Consider the following 16,443-nt stretch of genomic DNA (forward strand, 5'->3'; position numbering starts at 1 on the left):
ACCCCATTGCCCCAAGGAGTATCTGCACTCCCTGCCCTCTGGGCTCCAGGCCTCCCCTCTTCTTTCTCTGCTGGCCTCTCTCTAGCCTTGTAGCTTCTTGGATAAATCTATATGGCCATACCTCCCTGTTCCCATAGAGGGCTACCCACCCTTGGTTTGGCTAGCCCTTCTAGTGAGGTTCAGAGTCCCTCCATCCCTGGGAAGCAACCCTGCTGCAGCCATATAATGAAAAGGAAATCAGAGCATGCTAAGCTCTGTTCTTACATTCATCACCTTCTCAAAAGCAAACAAAGAAGGGGCACCTGAGTGGTGCAGTCAGTTAAGCATCCAACTCTTGATTTCAGCTCACGTCACAGTCTCAAGGTTCGTGGATTTGAGCCCTGCATGGGGCTCCATGCTGACAGTGCAGAGCCTTCTTGGGACTCTCTCTTTCTCTCTCTTTCTCCCTCTCTCTCTCCCCCTCCTGAGCACTCTCTGTCAAAATAAATAAACTTAAAAAAAATGTTTTTAAGCCAAACAAGGAAGATTTACATCATTTCTTACAAAAATCATTTTAAACTTTAAGTTGAAATACTTTCGGACCCAAAGAATTCCCACATACCCTTCATCTAGAGCCTCCAAATGTCCATATTTTACTCTCAGACATCCAGTTATAAACCATCTTGTCTATCTTTCACTGGACAAAGGGGCTCCCCACTTGTTCCCTACCAGCCTAATGTATCACTGAGCCTATAGTTAAAGCTCGTCCATCATGAAGCTCAGGAATGTTTGGACATGACAAAATAAATTTAAAAGGCAGATCCTTTACGAAGAGAAGCAAATGCCATAAAGTGAGAAGAATCTTGTCTTCCTTCTCCATATGTCAACAGGAAACAGCCTTTAGTTAAAGCTTAGATTTTAGGTTAGACATTCAAAAGACTTCCCTAACTGTGGGAATATTTAAGACTACATGGCACTATTTTTAAAGCATTCATTCCTCAAGATTTTTAAATAAAAGCAAGTGAACAATCTCCTTTGGATGATGGGAATTAGTTCTTGGCCTTGAGGCCTGAGAAAGCAACAGGATTCTCCCTACAGGCCCTTTCTGATCCAAGAAGTCTTTGGACCAGAGATCTCCATCTGTTGGCTACAGCAAGAAATAGTGGAGAGAAAAAGCAGTCACCACACTAAAATAAAATGCAGGACATCTAGACTCTGTGGACCAGCCAAGGCTGAGCTCAGCAGGAGAGTTCAGGCAAACCAGCACCACGTCCCTGTGGCCCAGAGCCACACACAGCCTTTCTACCTTTATCTTTGGCTGACCAAAACCCTGACATTTGGAGGAGAGAAAAGAAGAAAGAGAACAGGAGGAGGTAAGAAGTTAAAATCTGGGGTGTGAAAAGTACTTCCTCGTAGCTCATAAAGCCAAAAGTAGATGGGCCTGCATTTTGAAAAGGAAGAAGATGAAGTGCAGCGATGTGTATTCTAGGTGGCTTGGTGAACAATGCAGAAATTCTCAAAGATCAATCAAGGCAGCAAACAGCCCCCACACTTCCCATCTGTCACCCTCTGGGGCACTGCAGAATTTGAATCTAGGTCCCTTCATTCTGAAGTGGGCTGCTGCTTGGCCCATCTGGAACCTCCCACTGAAACCCCTCCAGAAATCCTCCCACCAGAAGCAGCAGCTGGTAGGGAGTGGGCAGCTGGTAGGGAGAGGGTAGCAGCTCCCCACCCAAGGCTGGGACCCTGGGACCCAGGAGACTTGCAGGGCATGAGCAGGAAAACACAGAGAAAGGAAGCAAAGAGGGAAACTTCTTCCCTTCCCCTTCTGTCTAAGGAGATAGGGTTGAGTCCCCAGAGCCCTGGGATCAAACCCCCCCCCCCCTTTCTGTTAGCAACACACAAGAAACCATAAGATAGAACAGCAGGAACAGGGTGTTTTGTCCAACTTGACTTCCTGGGAGACAGAAGCTCCCAGCAGACTTTGTATTCAAATCAGCCTTCTCCCCAGGTGCTTCCCAGAAAGAAACACCTCTGCTCCCAGAAGGTACCTCCTATGAGAATCTTCTACCTTTAACACTTGTTTGTTTGTGGATTCTTTGTTTGCTTTGCCTTGCTGTATTAAAGGAGAACATAGTCAAGAATCTTGGCTAAGAATGAAAAGGCCTGGGTATAAGTCCTAACTCCACCTCTTATTATCACTTCTTTCTAGGCTTTTGCTTCATCATCCATTAAATGGGACTATAATAGCTGACTTACGTCTCAAGGTTGTTTTGAAGCTAGGAGACAATAATATGGTTATTAATATGGTTAATAATTCTTAACCATCCATTTTGAGCTGAAGGATGAACATTATATCAGCCCACATTTCTACTTCGCAAAGTCCAGTTCTGTGGGCAGCTCTGCTCTCCAACAGAGAAGCTTTTCCTCCATTATCAGAGACATCCCTTGGGACTGCAGGTCCTGTCTGTGAACCGCCAAAGGCCTTAGAGACCCACTTTAATTCCATCAAGTTCAACAAACTTTCTATTGATATGTTATTCAATTTCTTTAAGCCTACAGTTTTCTCATCTTTTAAATGGGGCTAATAATACTACCTATCTCACAAAGGTATATGGGCATTAAATAAGCAAATATAGGTAACTCACAATGACTGAAATCCTTGCAAGTGCTCCATAGCTGTTAATGTATAATGTGCCAGATGCAGTGTTTCTTCAGAAATGAAGAAAGCGGGGGCACCTGGGTGGCTCAGTCGGTTAAGCGTCTGACTTCAGCTCAGGTCATGATCTCACCGTCCGTGAGTTTGAGCCCCACATCAGGCTCTGTGCTGACAGCTCAGGGCTTGGAGCCTGCTTCAGATTCTGTGTCTCCCTCTCTCTCTGACCCTCCCCCATTCATGCTTTGTCTCTCTCTGTCTCAAAAATAAATAAACATTAAAAAAAATTAAAAAAAAAAATGAAGAAAGTGGAGCCGATGCCTACAAGGAGCCTACTGGCTTCTAAGAGGGGTAACACAAGACATCAGTAACTCCAACCCCAAGTCCATATGGCCATGACTGGGAGAAGCACTCGAAATACAAATAACAGCATGGAAGCAGGAAAATTCAGACCATGTGTAGACAACAGCAATAGCTCAGGCTAGCTAGAGCCGAGGCTAAATCTTCACTCATCTAACACATGTTTACAGAACAAGTACAAAGTATGAAAAACTGTGCCAGACTCCAGGAGATGCAGTAGAGAGGCAGTCAGGCTAAAACTTGGGGGACAGGTGGGGTATGCAGGGAGTGTGGGCTAGCCCCTTGAAGGTGAACTCTCCAATAATCAACTCTAACTCTTCTAGTCTTTTTGCTTATGCTTCCTTAAAGAGAAATGGAAACAGAGAGGGGGAAAAAAAAATTCTTTTGGTTAACATTCCTAATTAACCAGCCTTTACCATAAGTGACAAACACTGTAAGTTGCAAGTTTGATTTAATGAAACACAGTATGCCTGTTCCTGTATATTTGGATGAGAAATTATGGAAAAGTGAAGGGACACCAGAGAATTTCTTTTTTTTTTTTTTAATTTTTTTTAACGTTTATTTATTTTTGAGACAGAGAGAGACAGAGCATGAACAGGGGAGGGGCAGAGAGAGAGGGAGACACAGAATCTGAAACAGGCTCCAGGCTCTGAGCCATCAGCCCAGAGCCCGACGCGGGGCTTGAACTCGCGGACCGCAAGATCGTTACCTGAGCTGAAGTCGGCCGCTTAACCGACTGAGCCACCCAGGCGCCCCGACACCAGAGAATTTCAACTCCTTTCCCCACCAAGCAACACACACATATCTTCCCAAAGCTGAAAGCATGAGAAAAGACTTGCTCTGGGCACAAAGTTGGATCTTTTCAAGGAAGCAGGAGAAAGCTGAGGGCATTTCCTAATAGTAGCTAACATTGTGCTAGGCATTTTACATATATTGTGGCACTTACTTCTTCCAAAAGCCCTGCCAAAGTATCAATATTCACATTTTACAAATAAAGAGATAGAAACTCAAGAAGTTATTTAGTCATGTGCTTACGATCACGCAGCAGTAAGTGGTAGAGCCAGGTTTTGAAACTAAGGCTGTATGATTACAACAGCAAACATTCTTCATCCCCACAATCGTAATAATTTGTCCTAAGCAGGCCGCTGTAGTAACATTCAATATTGACGTTGGAGCACCCTAAGAATCTGTCTTAGGGTTACTACCGCAGAGAGACAAAGAGAATATGAATCTAAAGACCTTTCTTTAAAAACAACCTTAGAAGAGGCGTGTTCTGAACATTCTGGCATCATTCCTGGATTCAAATCTCAGACCTAACCCTTGAATTGAGATTCTTCCCTAATCTGCCTACCTACCATCAGGCTAGATGAAGTGAGAGTCTTCTGTGTTTCCAAAGCCCCCAAAACAGAAAATAAAAATTATCATACCCCTAATAGACCCGTTGTATCGTCTGAGGTCTTTCTTTCATACTGGGACTGTGCATCCCATGAGGGCAGGCTCTACCTTGTTTGAGTTTGCCTTGTTTGAAACTGAATTCTCAGTGTCAAGCACATCTGCATATATTGTGCTTCCCTACCCATTCTTCAGGATCGACTGCCTAGGGCTTGCGCAACCTCCCAAGTTAATTCCAAACCCATTCCAACCTTTTGATGGGATGAAATAAACCTTTAATCAGGTTCATCTAAACTACAAGCCCAGAACAAATGGAACTGAAAATCCATCTACGACTTCTCTGACCTGCAGAGATGAAATGAACCCCATTATTCCAGGCCCAGCAGCCCCAGGGAACAGGCATGAGTAACTCTGACCTGAACCACTGGTCATACCCTCCCATCCCCACCCCCCGAGAAAAGACTGGTTGACACAGGTGAACACACAAACAGGATCAAAACATTTTATCAGGGTAAAACAACAAAACAGAACTGCTTTACATCTCTCTCTCCCCTACTACCCTATTTTTTGGAGGGCAGAAGTAAGCTTTCCTGAATCAGGATTTGGCTTTCAAGGCCCACAGTTTTAGCAAAGTACAAAAATTTAAAGCATTCCTTTCTTTAATTTTTGTAATTCTTTACTGTGGAATAGCTCAGAATGCCACTTCTGTTTTAAATAACAGAATTGATAACTGAGCAAGGAAATGTAATTTGGATTATCAAATTCTTGCTTTAATAAAAATTCCTTAAATAGTGAAAAAAGAAAGAGATCTACCTTGACCATCTCCCACAAGGATCATGACCACCAGTCCTCAGACTCTAAATATCACTACTTCTCCCCTCCTTTCCCCATTGACTTCATTCTAGATACATGTGTTATCTCTCCCCCTTTCTAATATGCATGTGCACACACACATACACACACACACACACACACACACACACACACACACACCAAGAAGCTACATGAAAAATGCCCATTTATCAGTGTTATTGATTCAACATCAGAATTCCCTGTTACCCAGAGCATAGAAGGATAGGGAGAGTTTCCTAAAAGAAACTTGTTCTCCAAAATGAGACATCTAGCAACAAAAACCACCTGCATCTTACACTACTGCTTCATTTGCCCACCTCAAGTTAGCACAGAAAATTGGGGAGGCAGGAGTGAGACAAGCATGATGGGCAGCGAGGCTGGACTGGGTGGATGTGAAAATAACTTGGGCTCAGAGCACATGCTCCCGCATCAGACAGCCTCACTATGAATCCTGGCACTGTCACTTACGATGTGATCTTGGCCAAGATCACTAAACCTTTCTGGAGTGTCAGCTTCTTCATGTATAAATTGGAAAAATGGAAACTACCTCTCGTGGCCACGTGGCCAAAATGAAGTCATGCCTGGGAAACATGTAGCACCATGCCTGGCACCTAACAAATGTTCAGCAAAATGGTAAAACCTCCTACGGTTACCGTTACCATCATTGTCATCATTTCATGATGCCAAGTTGGAGGCAGCAATTCCAAAGACAACCCTCGCTGAGTCAGAGGTTCATGTTTTTTAAGTGATTTGTCAATGTTTTTTTTTTTTTTTGGTTGCCCTTAATTTAGTCACTTTGTTCCATGATCTCAAGTGACTCAGTCAAAAGAAGGCTATTTCTCTCCATGAACACGTGAAATCTGATGGCTTTTCCATCCCATGGCTGAAGGACTATAGCTCAGCTTTGGCAGACTGATGTAAACAACATGTCCAAGGAATTTTAATTGGCATTTCATTAATGGGGTCCCATTAACATCCCTCCCAACCAGCTCTGCTGATGGCCCAGTACATGGCTGCCCAATTATCAAGCAACAGAGTCCCAATAAACCAGGGCCCTGGCCGATGAGGTTAAAGATTAAGCAGCCCTGGAAACAATAATGATGGCTAAGAAACAGGCTGCACCAAACACCAGGGTCCCTTTCTCAGCTGCTAGCTACCCATCAGCTGGGGGCAAGGGTCAAAGCAGTCAGCTTCTAAATTGGGGGACAACCCTCCCCCACCCCAGAATCAAATATCACAGCAAAAATCTGGGGACATAACCTGGAGGGGGAAAGTGGACCTGGAGGAACCAGGGGGGACTGCCACAGCAGGAAGAGACAGGGCCATTCCAAACAGGAAGCCAATCAGGCAGCTGGGGGGAGAGAGGTGATCCCCCTCTCAGAGCTATACTGTATCTGCCTCTTGGTGCCTTCACCAGAGGGCTCAAGACTTATCAGAGGCAAGAGCTCCCCTTAAAAATACTTTCATTTTTTGGAGAGCAATTGGGCAATATCTATCAATTTTTTTAACGCACACTCTCTTTGAGCTACTTTATGCACTTAGATGATACTCTATAGGGACAACCTCACTATTGCTTACACACTAACAGTTGTACTCCAAAATAGCAGGTATAAGAATCCTCACTCAAGCATTGTATATGAAAGAAAAAACAGGTAACATTAATATCCACCAGTTGAGGATTGGTTAAATAAGTTGTAGTCCATCCATATGATGCAGCAGAGAAAAGCAACAAGATGTAGCTATGCACAAGGGTCCGGAAAGAACTCCAAGATTTTGTATAAGTCAAGAAAAAGTACAATGAGTACAGAACACATCTATTTAGGTATGTTAGAAAGCAATATATATATATATATTCCATACAATTACCCAAGATCGTTCCCTTCAGAGTCAGAGATCAGTGCCCTTCACAGACAGGGCATGAGATAAATGGACTTTGTGTTTTGTAACTTTGTGTACTGATTGAATTTTTTTATGAATATAAATTGAATTTTATTGAATAAATTCATTTCAATAATAATGGTATAGCAATGTTCCTGCTAACATGAAAGGGTGTTTGGAATATACTACAAAGGGGTTTTTTAAACTGGAAAACATACATATGCAATGAAAAAGATGGAGAAAGCTCTATGTCAAGGTGCTGACTGTGGTCCTCTCTGAGTAGAATTGTGGTGCTTTGCCTGCTCTTTCTGCCTATCTGATTTTCCTTTAATGATCAGGGGTGGTTTTCTACTAAGACAGCAGTAACAAGAGCAATAACAATAGCAAAAGAAAGTTTGTGTTGGAGAAAAGAAAAGAATAGAATTCAGAGGTAAAACTGGGGGTCATGAACAAGTGCAGGCAGAGGCCAGCTAGCCAGAGACTAGGGAGGGCATGGGAAGCAGGACATACCTGCCTGCGTATCTGGATAAAGAGAAACCAAAATCAGAAGCTCTGGAAGTGGTCCTCTCTCCCAAGTAGCAGCCATGGTGCTGATCTGAGGAGACTCATCTCTCCACCAGGACCCAGATGAGAGGCCCTGTTACTATAGATCACGAGATGGGTGGGGAGGCTCTGAAGTACAGCCCCTGTGGCGGTGCCTACTTCTGCAGGAGGCTCTCCTCCCTGTCCTCCCATGCCCAAAGCCATCCTGGAAAAGAGCAGGATGTACTACCCCCATCACGTAAAGGGAAAAAAGGCCTAGGGTCACTCAGCTCCAAGTGATGGCTGGTCTGATCCCTAGTTTTGAACTGGATGGTCTCCTTGTAGTTTCTTGGTTTAAAACACCTCCTAATGAAAGGCATGGGGTAGGCAAGCCTGTGACCACAAGGGCTGATACTGCCTGCCCCTTGTATGTGACCCTGGTTGGTGCCCACTTACAGTGGGATGGGGACAAGACATCAGCTTTGTCTCAAGAGGCATGAGAATGCCAGGTTCCATCTAAAATCAGGGGGTACAAGAACAAAGAAACAAAGCACACTCACATCAGTGGGTAGGTATGAGGGATTAAGTGTGGATCATCATTTCACACACGCTTCTCAAAACACTTCACAATCTTACCTTCATATTTCTTCTAAAATCTTTCTGTTGAGGTCTTATCAACCTCTGCATTACCATGGCTTCCCTGCTGTGCATGGCTGAGGCCTACAGAAAAACTACGAGCAAGAGATGGTCACAGGCTCCACACAAGGCTCCACAGGGAGGAAACTCTCAGCCTCAAGTGACACTAACAGTGACAGGAAAAGTAGGAGGACTCACATGTGCAATGAGGGGGCAGCCTAACAGCGAAGAGAAGATGTCCACATCTCACTTCTCCACCCAAAGATGACTAAACACCCTGAGTCTAGCAGAGAAGCTGGTCATCTGTCTACATGGTCTAGTTGTTGGGATGCTGTGACTACATGGCACAGTCTTCCAGGCTCACATTTCCAATGAAAAACATCAACTCTAGGTACAAACACTCATCAGTTACCAATCCACAGGCCCACCTATGTCCAAATGGAGCCTGGAGCCAAGGAATGTAGTAGTTATAAACACTGGCTCTTGAGTCAATGCTATGGGGTTTGAACCCTGCCTCTGTCTCTACCAGCTGTGTGACACCAACTAATTTCTTCACTTCTCTGTGCCTTAGTTTCCTTAGCTATTTCATGCATTAAATGAGATGATGTGCATAAAATACTTAGCATAGGGTGTGACCCAAAGTGGCAGCTCAATAAATGCCAACTAAAAATAATTCAACAGGACATCTATATACACATCTGTGTGCACAAACACCCACAACGCTGACAGAAGCCAATCACCATGACAGCATCAGGATGAAGGAGTATCAAGACAACACTGTGTTCCAACAGCATACTCCCCAACCTCCCACAAGTATCTGTCACCATCAGACAGTGAAAGGACCACTAGGGGAGACACAATTTGTGAATGTGGGGGAAAGAACCAAGGAACTTGTCAAAGTTGAGGGTTAAATACACAACCCAAACTTCAGAAAATTGTTGTCAGCCGACTACAAAACACAAAACTACACATACTTGCAAATGTTGTGCAGAAGGAGAAGGCTAGGGAGGGGAGACAAGGAAGAAAAAGAGAATTGCTGGCATGTAAGCACTCTCCCTTTGCCCCTATACCAGCAGATGTTCACAAGTTGACCTGGGCCTCGGCCAAGCTCTTGGCTCCTGGTGAAGCAAAGCCTGAGCACAACCCTCTTCGAAGGCCGGGCTGGGAACCCCCTCTAGGCAGAGAAAGGGCTCCTTGAGAAAAAAGAAGAAAGAAAGTGAAAGATAGAAAGCAAAAAGAGGGCACAGGAGTGGGAGCAAAGAAATAGGAGACTCAAGGTTCAGAGTCAGGAAGAGTCAGCAGAATTCAGAACTGGGACCACTGGGGAATGTCCTTCATAAGAATTATCATCTTACCAACTGTGTCTAAAACAGACTTCAGAGAGAAATGAGAATCGATGTAGGCTCCTAGAGTCTGAGAGGTTGATAAAAGAACACAAGGATTCCAAGAAATAGAGCACATGCGTACTGCCTTGTGGACTGAATGACTAACACAGCACAGGGAGCTGGCAGGTGGACAGGCAACAGGCCCTTGGCTCATTTCCAGACACGGGATGAATAGGAGACACAAAGACAGATGGTATTTGTTTGGGCAGGGGGAAGAATGAGACACTTTAGTGCAAGGGAAAGAGGGAGCCATGAGTGAATCTATTGATTAAAATGACTAGACCCATTGCTTGGGCCACCCATGATCCTTCTTTGTCCTCGAGTCAAAATAAATATCAGTGAAGATTTCTTTCCAGCTAAACATGGTGGACTGAACATTCATGTCGATCTCTGTTCCCTCCTAAAACCCCACTAAAATAAGAGCATGACAAGCTCTGGCAGAGAAACGGAATGAAATCAGCCCATTATCTGATGTGGAATCAGCCCATTATCTGATGTTCAATTCATTCATTCATTCATTCATTCATTCATTCATTTAAATGTTTACTTATTTTTGAGAGAGACAGAGCATGAGATGGGGAGGGGCAGAGAGAGAAGGAGACACAGAATCTGAAGCAGGTTCCAAGCTCTGAGCTGTCAATTCAAAGCCCGATGCGGGGCTCAAACTCACGAACCCCGAGATCATGACCCGAGACGAAGTTGGACGCTCAACCGACTGAGCCACCCAGGTGCCCCTGATGTTCAATTCTTTCAAAAATCTGTCTTACAAGGATTGGTGGTAGGAATTTTTTTTTCATGAGAGCAGAGACTTGTTTAGTTTTCTACTACTTCTCCAGCATGTAAAATATGTCCAACATAGGCATTCAAGCATCGGTGAACAAATATACTCCCCAACAAAGTAATGCAACATAATGTCACAGTCTATGCCTAGTACCGACTTTACTACACTTAATTCCATATTAACTAGCACTTCTTAGATATTTTCTAACATCTGTGAGATTACAAGGTGAATAAAATTCAGGCCTGGGGCGCCTGGGTGGCTCAGTCAGTTGAGTGTCTACCTTAGGCTCAGGTCATGATCTCACGGTTTGTGGGTTTGAGTCCCACATCGGGCTCTATGACAGCTCACAGCCTGGAACCTGCTTTGGATTCTGTATCTCCCTCTCTCTCTGCCCTTCCCCTGCTCACTCTCTCTTTCTCTCTTTCTTTCAAAAATAAACATTAAAAAAATTTTTTAATAAAAAAATAATTCAGGCCTGAAAAAAGCAATTATTAACTGCCTTTCTGATTATAAAAACCTAATTATAATTGGTAACTCAACTTGGTTGTAGAAATGGTACTGGGAGAGCAAGAAAGAGCGTGTATACATGAGGGAAAGTCCATGAAACCTCTGTCTTGTACTTCCGTGAAAAGTCAACAGATAATATCTCAAACTAATAAATCCAAAATAGTGACACATTTTATTTAGATAAATGGAAGTAATGAGTAGATGTTGTACCTTTTAGCAGAATCAGAACCTGCCCTTTAATTCTGTCAGAATTGAAGGTTGAGTGGACATAGAGAATGGACCTGGTGTGGGAAAGCAGAGCAGGGGACTCTGGCTTATCATTACAGGCTCTGCAGTAGTATTTGGCTTCTAGAACCATACTCATAGAAAACTTTGATCAAGACAGAAATTTTCAGGGCGCCTGGGTAGCTCAGCTGGTTAAGCGTCTGACTCTTGACTTTGGCTCAGGTCATGATCTCAAGATTTGTGAGTCTGAGCCCCACATCAGGCTCCGTGCTGACAGTGCAAAACTTGCTTGAGATTCTCCTTCTCTCCCTCTCTCTCTGCCCTCCCCTGCTCATGCTCTCTCTCTCAAAATGAACAAAACTTTAAAAAAAAAAAAAAGGGAAATTTTCTTAAACAACAACAAAAAAGACTGATTTCAAAACCTAACTCAAATGATTCCTCCTTCCACAAAGTCTCAGATCTCCTTCCTATTCTCTTGTGAAAATAACTGTCTGGCAATTAATCCTATTCCACTTGGTGATTGGTGGAACTCTCACTGTTAAGGATCCCTCCACCTGTCTTGTCTCCCCGACTACATCACAACTGCTTCCCAGCACAGCGCTCTTCTCACCGTCTCTGAGGAGCAGGTTATTAAACCCACAAGCTCGGGACAGGTGCAGCACCCCAGCTCCCCGTTACCTGCATATGCGTTGGCCTGCTGCAAAAGGTCAGTGCAGGTGTGCACATCAGCAAATGCGCGGATGCCCAAGCAATTGGTGGGATGCAACTGAGACTGCAGGAAGTCACAGCAGTTCTGCCGAACATCCATGAGCTGCAGCAAGCTGGCTGCTGGGAGCAGCACCTGGAGGAGAAGGTGACATTCTGAGACACTAGACACTTCTGGCAGGGCATCATCTCACTAAAGCACCATCCCAATCATACCACTCCCATGCTCGCGAGGTCTTGCATGGCTTTCCCCTGCCTGTCCAACTAAGTCCAAACTTCCTTCAGGGCAGCCTCAGCCCCATTTCCCACTACTCTCCGCTTGGTAGATCCTCAGCATCAGCAGATGCTCTGTATCCCTACATTCCACACCAGTGCCTCCCAATCACGAATATATGAAATCTCTGGGGATCTTATTAACGCTCCAATTCAATTGGTCTAGGGTGGGGCCTGAGAGCCTGCATTTCTAATGAACATCCAGGTGATGCGTGCAGCTGCTGGAACCACCATATGGACTGAATGTTTGTGCCCTCCTCCCCCAGATTTGTAATGTGAAAGCCTAACCCCAACAGGGCTGTATTTGGAGACCGGGGCCCATGAATAAGTGATAATGGTTAAATGAAACCATAAAGATGGGGCCCTTACAAGAAGACAGAGAGACACCACAGCTCTCACTCTCTCTATAGTGTGAGGACACAGGAAGAAAGCGACCTTATGAAAAGCCAGGAAGAGTCTCATCAGCAACCCAATCAGCTGGAAATCTGACCCTGGACTTGTAATTTCCAAAACTAGGAGAAAGCAAATTTCTGTTGTTTAAGCCACCCATTGTATGCTATTCTGTTATGGCAGCCCAAGCAGACCAAGATAGATTGGTTCTCCTACTTGGCTACATACTGAATCACCTGGAGAATTTTTTAAATACTGATGCCTATGTCTCACCCCCAAAGATTTTAACTTAATAGGTATGAGATGTGACCTGGCCAGTGAGATGTTTCTAAAGCTCCCCAAGCATTTTAACATACAGCCAAGTTTCAGAAAGCACTTCTCTACAGCTTTAAACATATCATTTTCACTCAGAAAGGCACTGACTAAATTGTTAACTAGTGCGTTCGCTACTTAAGCATCTGTATGCCAGGTACTGGTCTAGGTTCTGGGGTTTAGTGGTAAGCACAGTAAACCAGATCCCTGTTCTTAAGGAGCTTGCAACATACTGGAACAAAAGAGTGACCCTCAAACCCCTTGAGATTCAGGCAATCACACCATATTCTGCCATCCAAAAGAAAAATGGCAAAGAACATCTTTAGGTACATTCTCAGAGAAAGGAGAGAGGCATTTCCTTTTAAAAGGTCACAGAACACATGAGTATTTATGCTGTATCCTGGAAGACAGAAATAGTTCCTGCTCAGGTGTGTGTGCATGTGTTTTTCCTAAAAGCCAGAGAAGACTGGCTTCAGCAGGCCAGAGGGGTGCCAATCCCAGTCTAGTTTCCCTAGGACTTGCCCACAGCTGCCAAAGCCTGCCCTGTGGATCAAATACCCAGAAGAGATGGCACAGTCCTATTAGACCCCAGCTCTGCTCCCCTCCACCCCCACTCTCGGGGAAAAGGTACCCAGTCTGAGAATGACTTTCCAGAAAAGAAACTTGAAAAAAACAATCACACAGCATTATAGTTTCATTGAGGCTGCTTAACTCGGGGTCCCCAGCATCCATTTCACCCCCAAACAACACCCATGCGTCCCAAGCCTTTGCTCTTAGCTGCTCCCCTGACTCTTAGGGAGAGTGTCTGGGCCAGACTCCAGCTGTTCTCATCCACAAGAGCTTGCCCAGGAAGACTTAGGCTACAGATGTATTTGTTTTGTTTTTCTGATTTAGGGCACTACAAAAGTCTTTTTTTTTTTTTTACAAGATTTAAATTCTAGACCCTGACCTTCTCCCCAAACATGTCTGAACACTCCATGCGATAAGGCCAAAAAGCCTGTCCCCCTGCCCATTCTTGGGCCTTGTCCCACTACGAGGGTAAACAGCTAAGTTTGCTTAGAAATGAAGCGTTTCCCAGGACACAGGACTTTCAGTGCTAAAACTGAGGCAGCCTTTCCTCATCCCTCCTATAGGCAGAAACCACCAATGTCATCCTCCACCACCAATGCTCCTACTAGTGAGCTAAGAGCCTACTCTCCACAAGGCAAGCTCTTCCTCTTTATGAGCTTAACTTCTTCCCTCACACAGCTGAGTTCCAGAAAGTTCTAGAAAGCATGCTCCTCTCCCTTCTTTCTTCCACTATGCTATGTCCCCAACGGTAAATTAACATCATGTCCTTAGTAATTTTTGAACCACTGATTCATTCCAGAGAAGGAAAAAGGTAAATTCACCCACTCTTGGGAGTTGTAGACTATAATGTAGCTCCAAATGTGACCATCTGAGCTCCATCCCCACTAAGCAGCCACCTAGTGGGTAGCCCCACTAAGCACCCATAAACTGGGAACCTCAATTAACCTGTGAGCTTGCTCAGTCCAGCCAAACAGATTCTAGGACCAGATTAGTCTTTGCCTGCTAGTTAAGTAGAAAACCATTAACCATTCTTGCTGAATACATAGCAGGAAAGGCAAGCTGTGTTTCAAATCCCCAAATGACCTCTGTGATACCCCCTTGACCCAGCACTAGCTACAATCTACAGTTAGGGCCATAGATCGACAGGTCATTCTGGTTTGCTGAGACTTTGCCTATTTTAGCACTGAAAGTCCTATGTCCCAGGAGACCCCTCAGTCCTTAGCATGCTGGGACAGCTGATCATACTAGGAACCAGGAACTTCTAATCAGTTATCCTAAGAACCCCTGCTGGAGAGGAATAATCAAACACTGTCCAGAACATACTGTACTCAGTGGTGGGGCAGGCCCCAAAAGGGTCAGGCTAAGAAGAGGCAAGAAAGGGACAGCAGCCTTTTAAGCCCCACAGAGGAGGATTTCTGAGAGTCTGGTCCGCCCCCAAATTGCACTGCCAGTCAAACCAAGATGACAGCATGAGAGAGACACACACCTCCTTCCCCCTTGCCCTCTTTTTTTACCATAAAGGCAGTGGCACGGTGTGCTGCTTAAATTCTCAAGCTTATGACAACCAGCCAAAGAAATTAAAATAATAAATACTCCCTGAACATAATCCTTAGGTTATACTTTCAGTTTTTAAAACCTCCCTGGATACAGCTAGCTCCCTACATAGCTTTTCCCTACTGTTCACAAAACACACTTAGCAGGCAAAAATTCTAAGGCTTTCCACCTCTCTATACACCACCCCCCCATCCTGTTTGGATCCACTCCTGCCCAAAAGCATTCCCAAGATGACTTCCCAAAGTGAACGGGGGCTTGTGGTTTCTCTAATTGCTCCTTCCCTCTCTTTGATCTTACACTGTGATTAGCTATGAGTCAAAAGGCCTTTTCTTCCACCACTTGCTTCATACAGGAAGGCGTGAAGAAAAGTAAAGGAAGTCAGAACACTGAGGGCAAGGTTTGGAGACCAGAAGATAAATCACTGCTCAAACTCTGAGTCTCAAGGATAAACTGGGGCACCATCCATGGGGATTCTGGGGGCTGCACATGATGGGAACAGACAAAAATCCCCAAAGGCTGTGAAAGAAAAGAGAGCAAAACATCCCTAAGGTGGCTATCCTCATTTCCCTCTCCCACATCAACAAGGGCTTTCTGAGGATTTCCTCTTCTCTTATCTTGTGTGCAACGCAATTCCCTGACTCCCTTGAGGGGCAGCAGTAACAGGTTGTGAACAAGAGACCAAGCTCGGATTCTTGGCTTGGTGGAATCACAAGGGCAGCACTGCTTGGCTCCTGGAAGGAGGAGGCTGAGCATGTAGAAGCTGCTGGCTGGAACCACCACAGGGATGTAAGATGACTCCAGGTCAAAAAGCTTTTGGTTTGCTTCTTGTCACCCCAGTGTTAAAGGTTCTGGGAAAACAGGCCCTCGGATGACCCTCAGTAGAGTTTACAGGTTTCCTCCTAGCTTGCAAATGGCCTCCCCTCCATTTTTCACGAGCAGGCCCCGTTTTGTTTTTTCTCTCCCTTGGATAACATGAAAACACAGCAGAGGATATCCCGTCACTGAGTTTGTTTCCTCTAACAAAAACAAAAGGAAATGCCCTGCCTCAGAAAGCACCTACTCCTGGAATTTCAGGGCGGCAGGGCCATGCACAGAGGGAGGGGGAGCAGAAACCAGAGGGGCCAGGTGACAGGCCTAGGCCCCAGCCACACAGTGGGTCTGTCTCTGCCAACACCAAACAAGAGGACTGGCATAGAAACGTGGTTAGGAGTGCCTGGGTGGCTCAGTTGGTTAAGCGTCCAACTTCGGCTCAGGTCACGGTCTCATAGTTCATGAGTTCAAGCTCCATCCACATCAGGCTCTCTGCTGTGAGACAGAGCTGGCTTTGGATCCTCTGTCCCTGCCCTCTTTCAGCCCCTTACCCACTCATACTCTCTCTCAAGAATAAATTTAGAAACACTGTTAAATAAAAATGTGTTGAAAAAAAAGAAAGTGGGGGAGGGAAAGAGAGAGAGAATGAGAGGAGG

General features: G+C 44.9%; 1 protein-coding gene across 1 annotated transcript in view; it reads right to left on the reverse strand.

Annotated features, from left to right (window-relative positions):
• KLHL3 (kelch like family member 3) overlaps positions 1–16,443 on the reverse strand; it is a 97,713-nt gene that overhangs the window by 51,872 nt on the left and 29,398 nt on the right. The window contains exon 4 of the mRNA XM_049649234.1: positions 11,852–12,014. Within this exon, the coding sequence (XP_049505191.1) occupies positions 11,852–12,014 (163 nt within the window). The remainder of the gene's footprint in view (positions 1–11,851; positions 12,015–16,443) is intronic.

The sequence above is a fragment of the Panthera uncia genome (assembly GCF_023721935.1).
Source record: "Panthera uncia isolate 11264 chromosome A1 unlocalized genomic scaffold, Puncia_PCG_1.0 HiC_scaffold_17, whole genome shotgun sequence".
Lineage (NCBI taxonomy): Eukaryota > Metazoa > Chordata > Mammalia > Carnivora > Felidae > Panthera > Panthera uncia.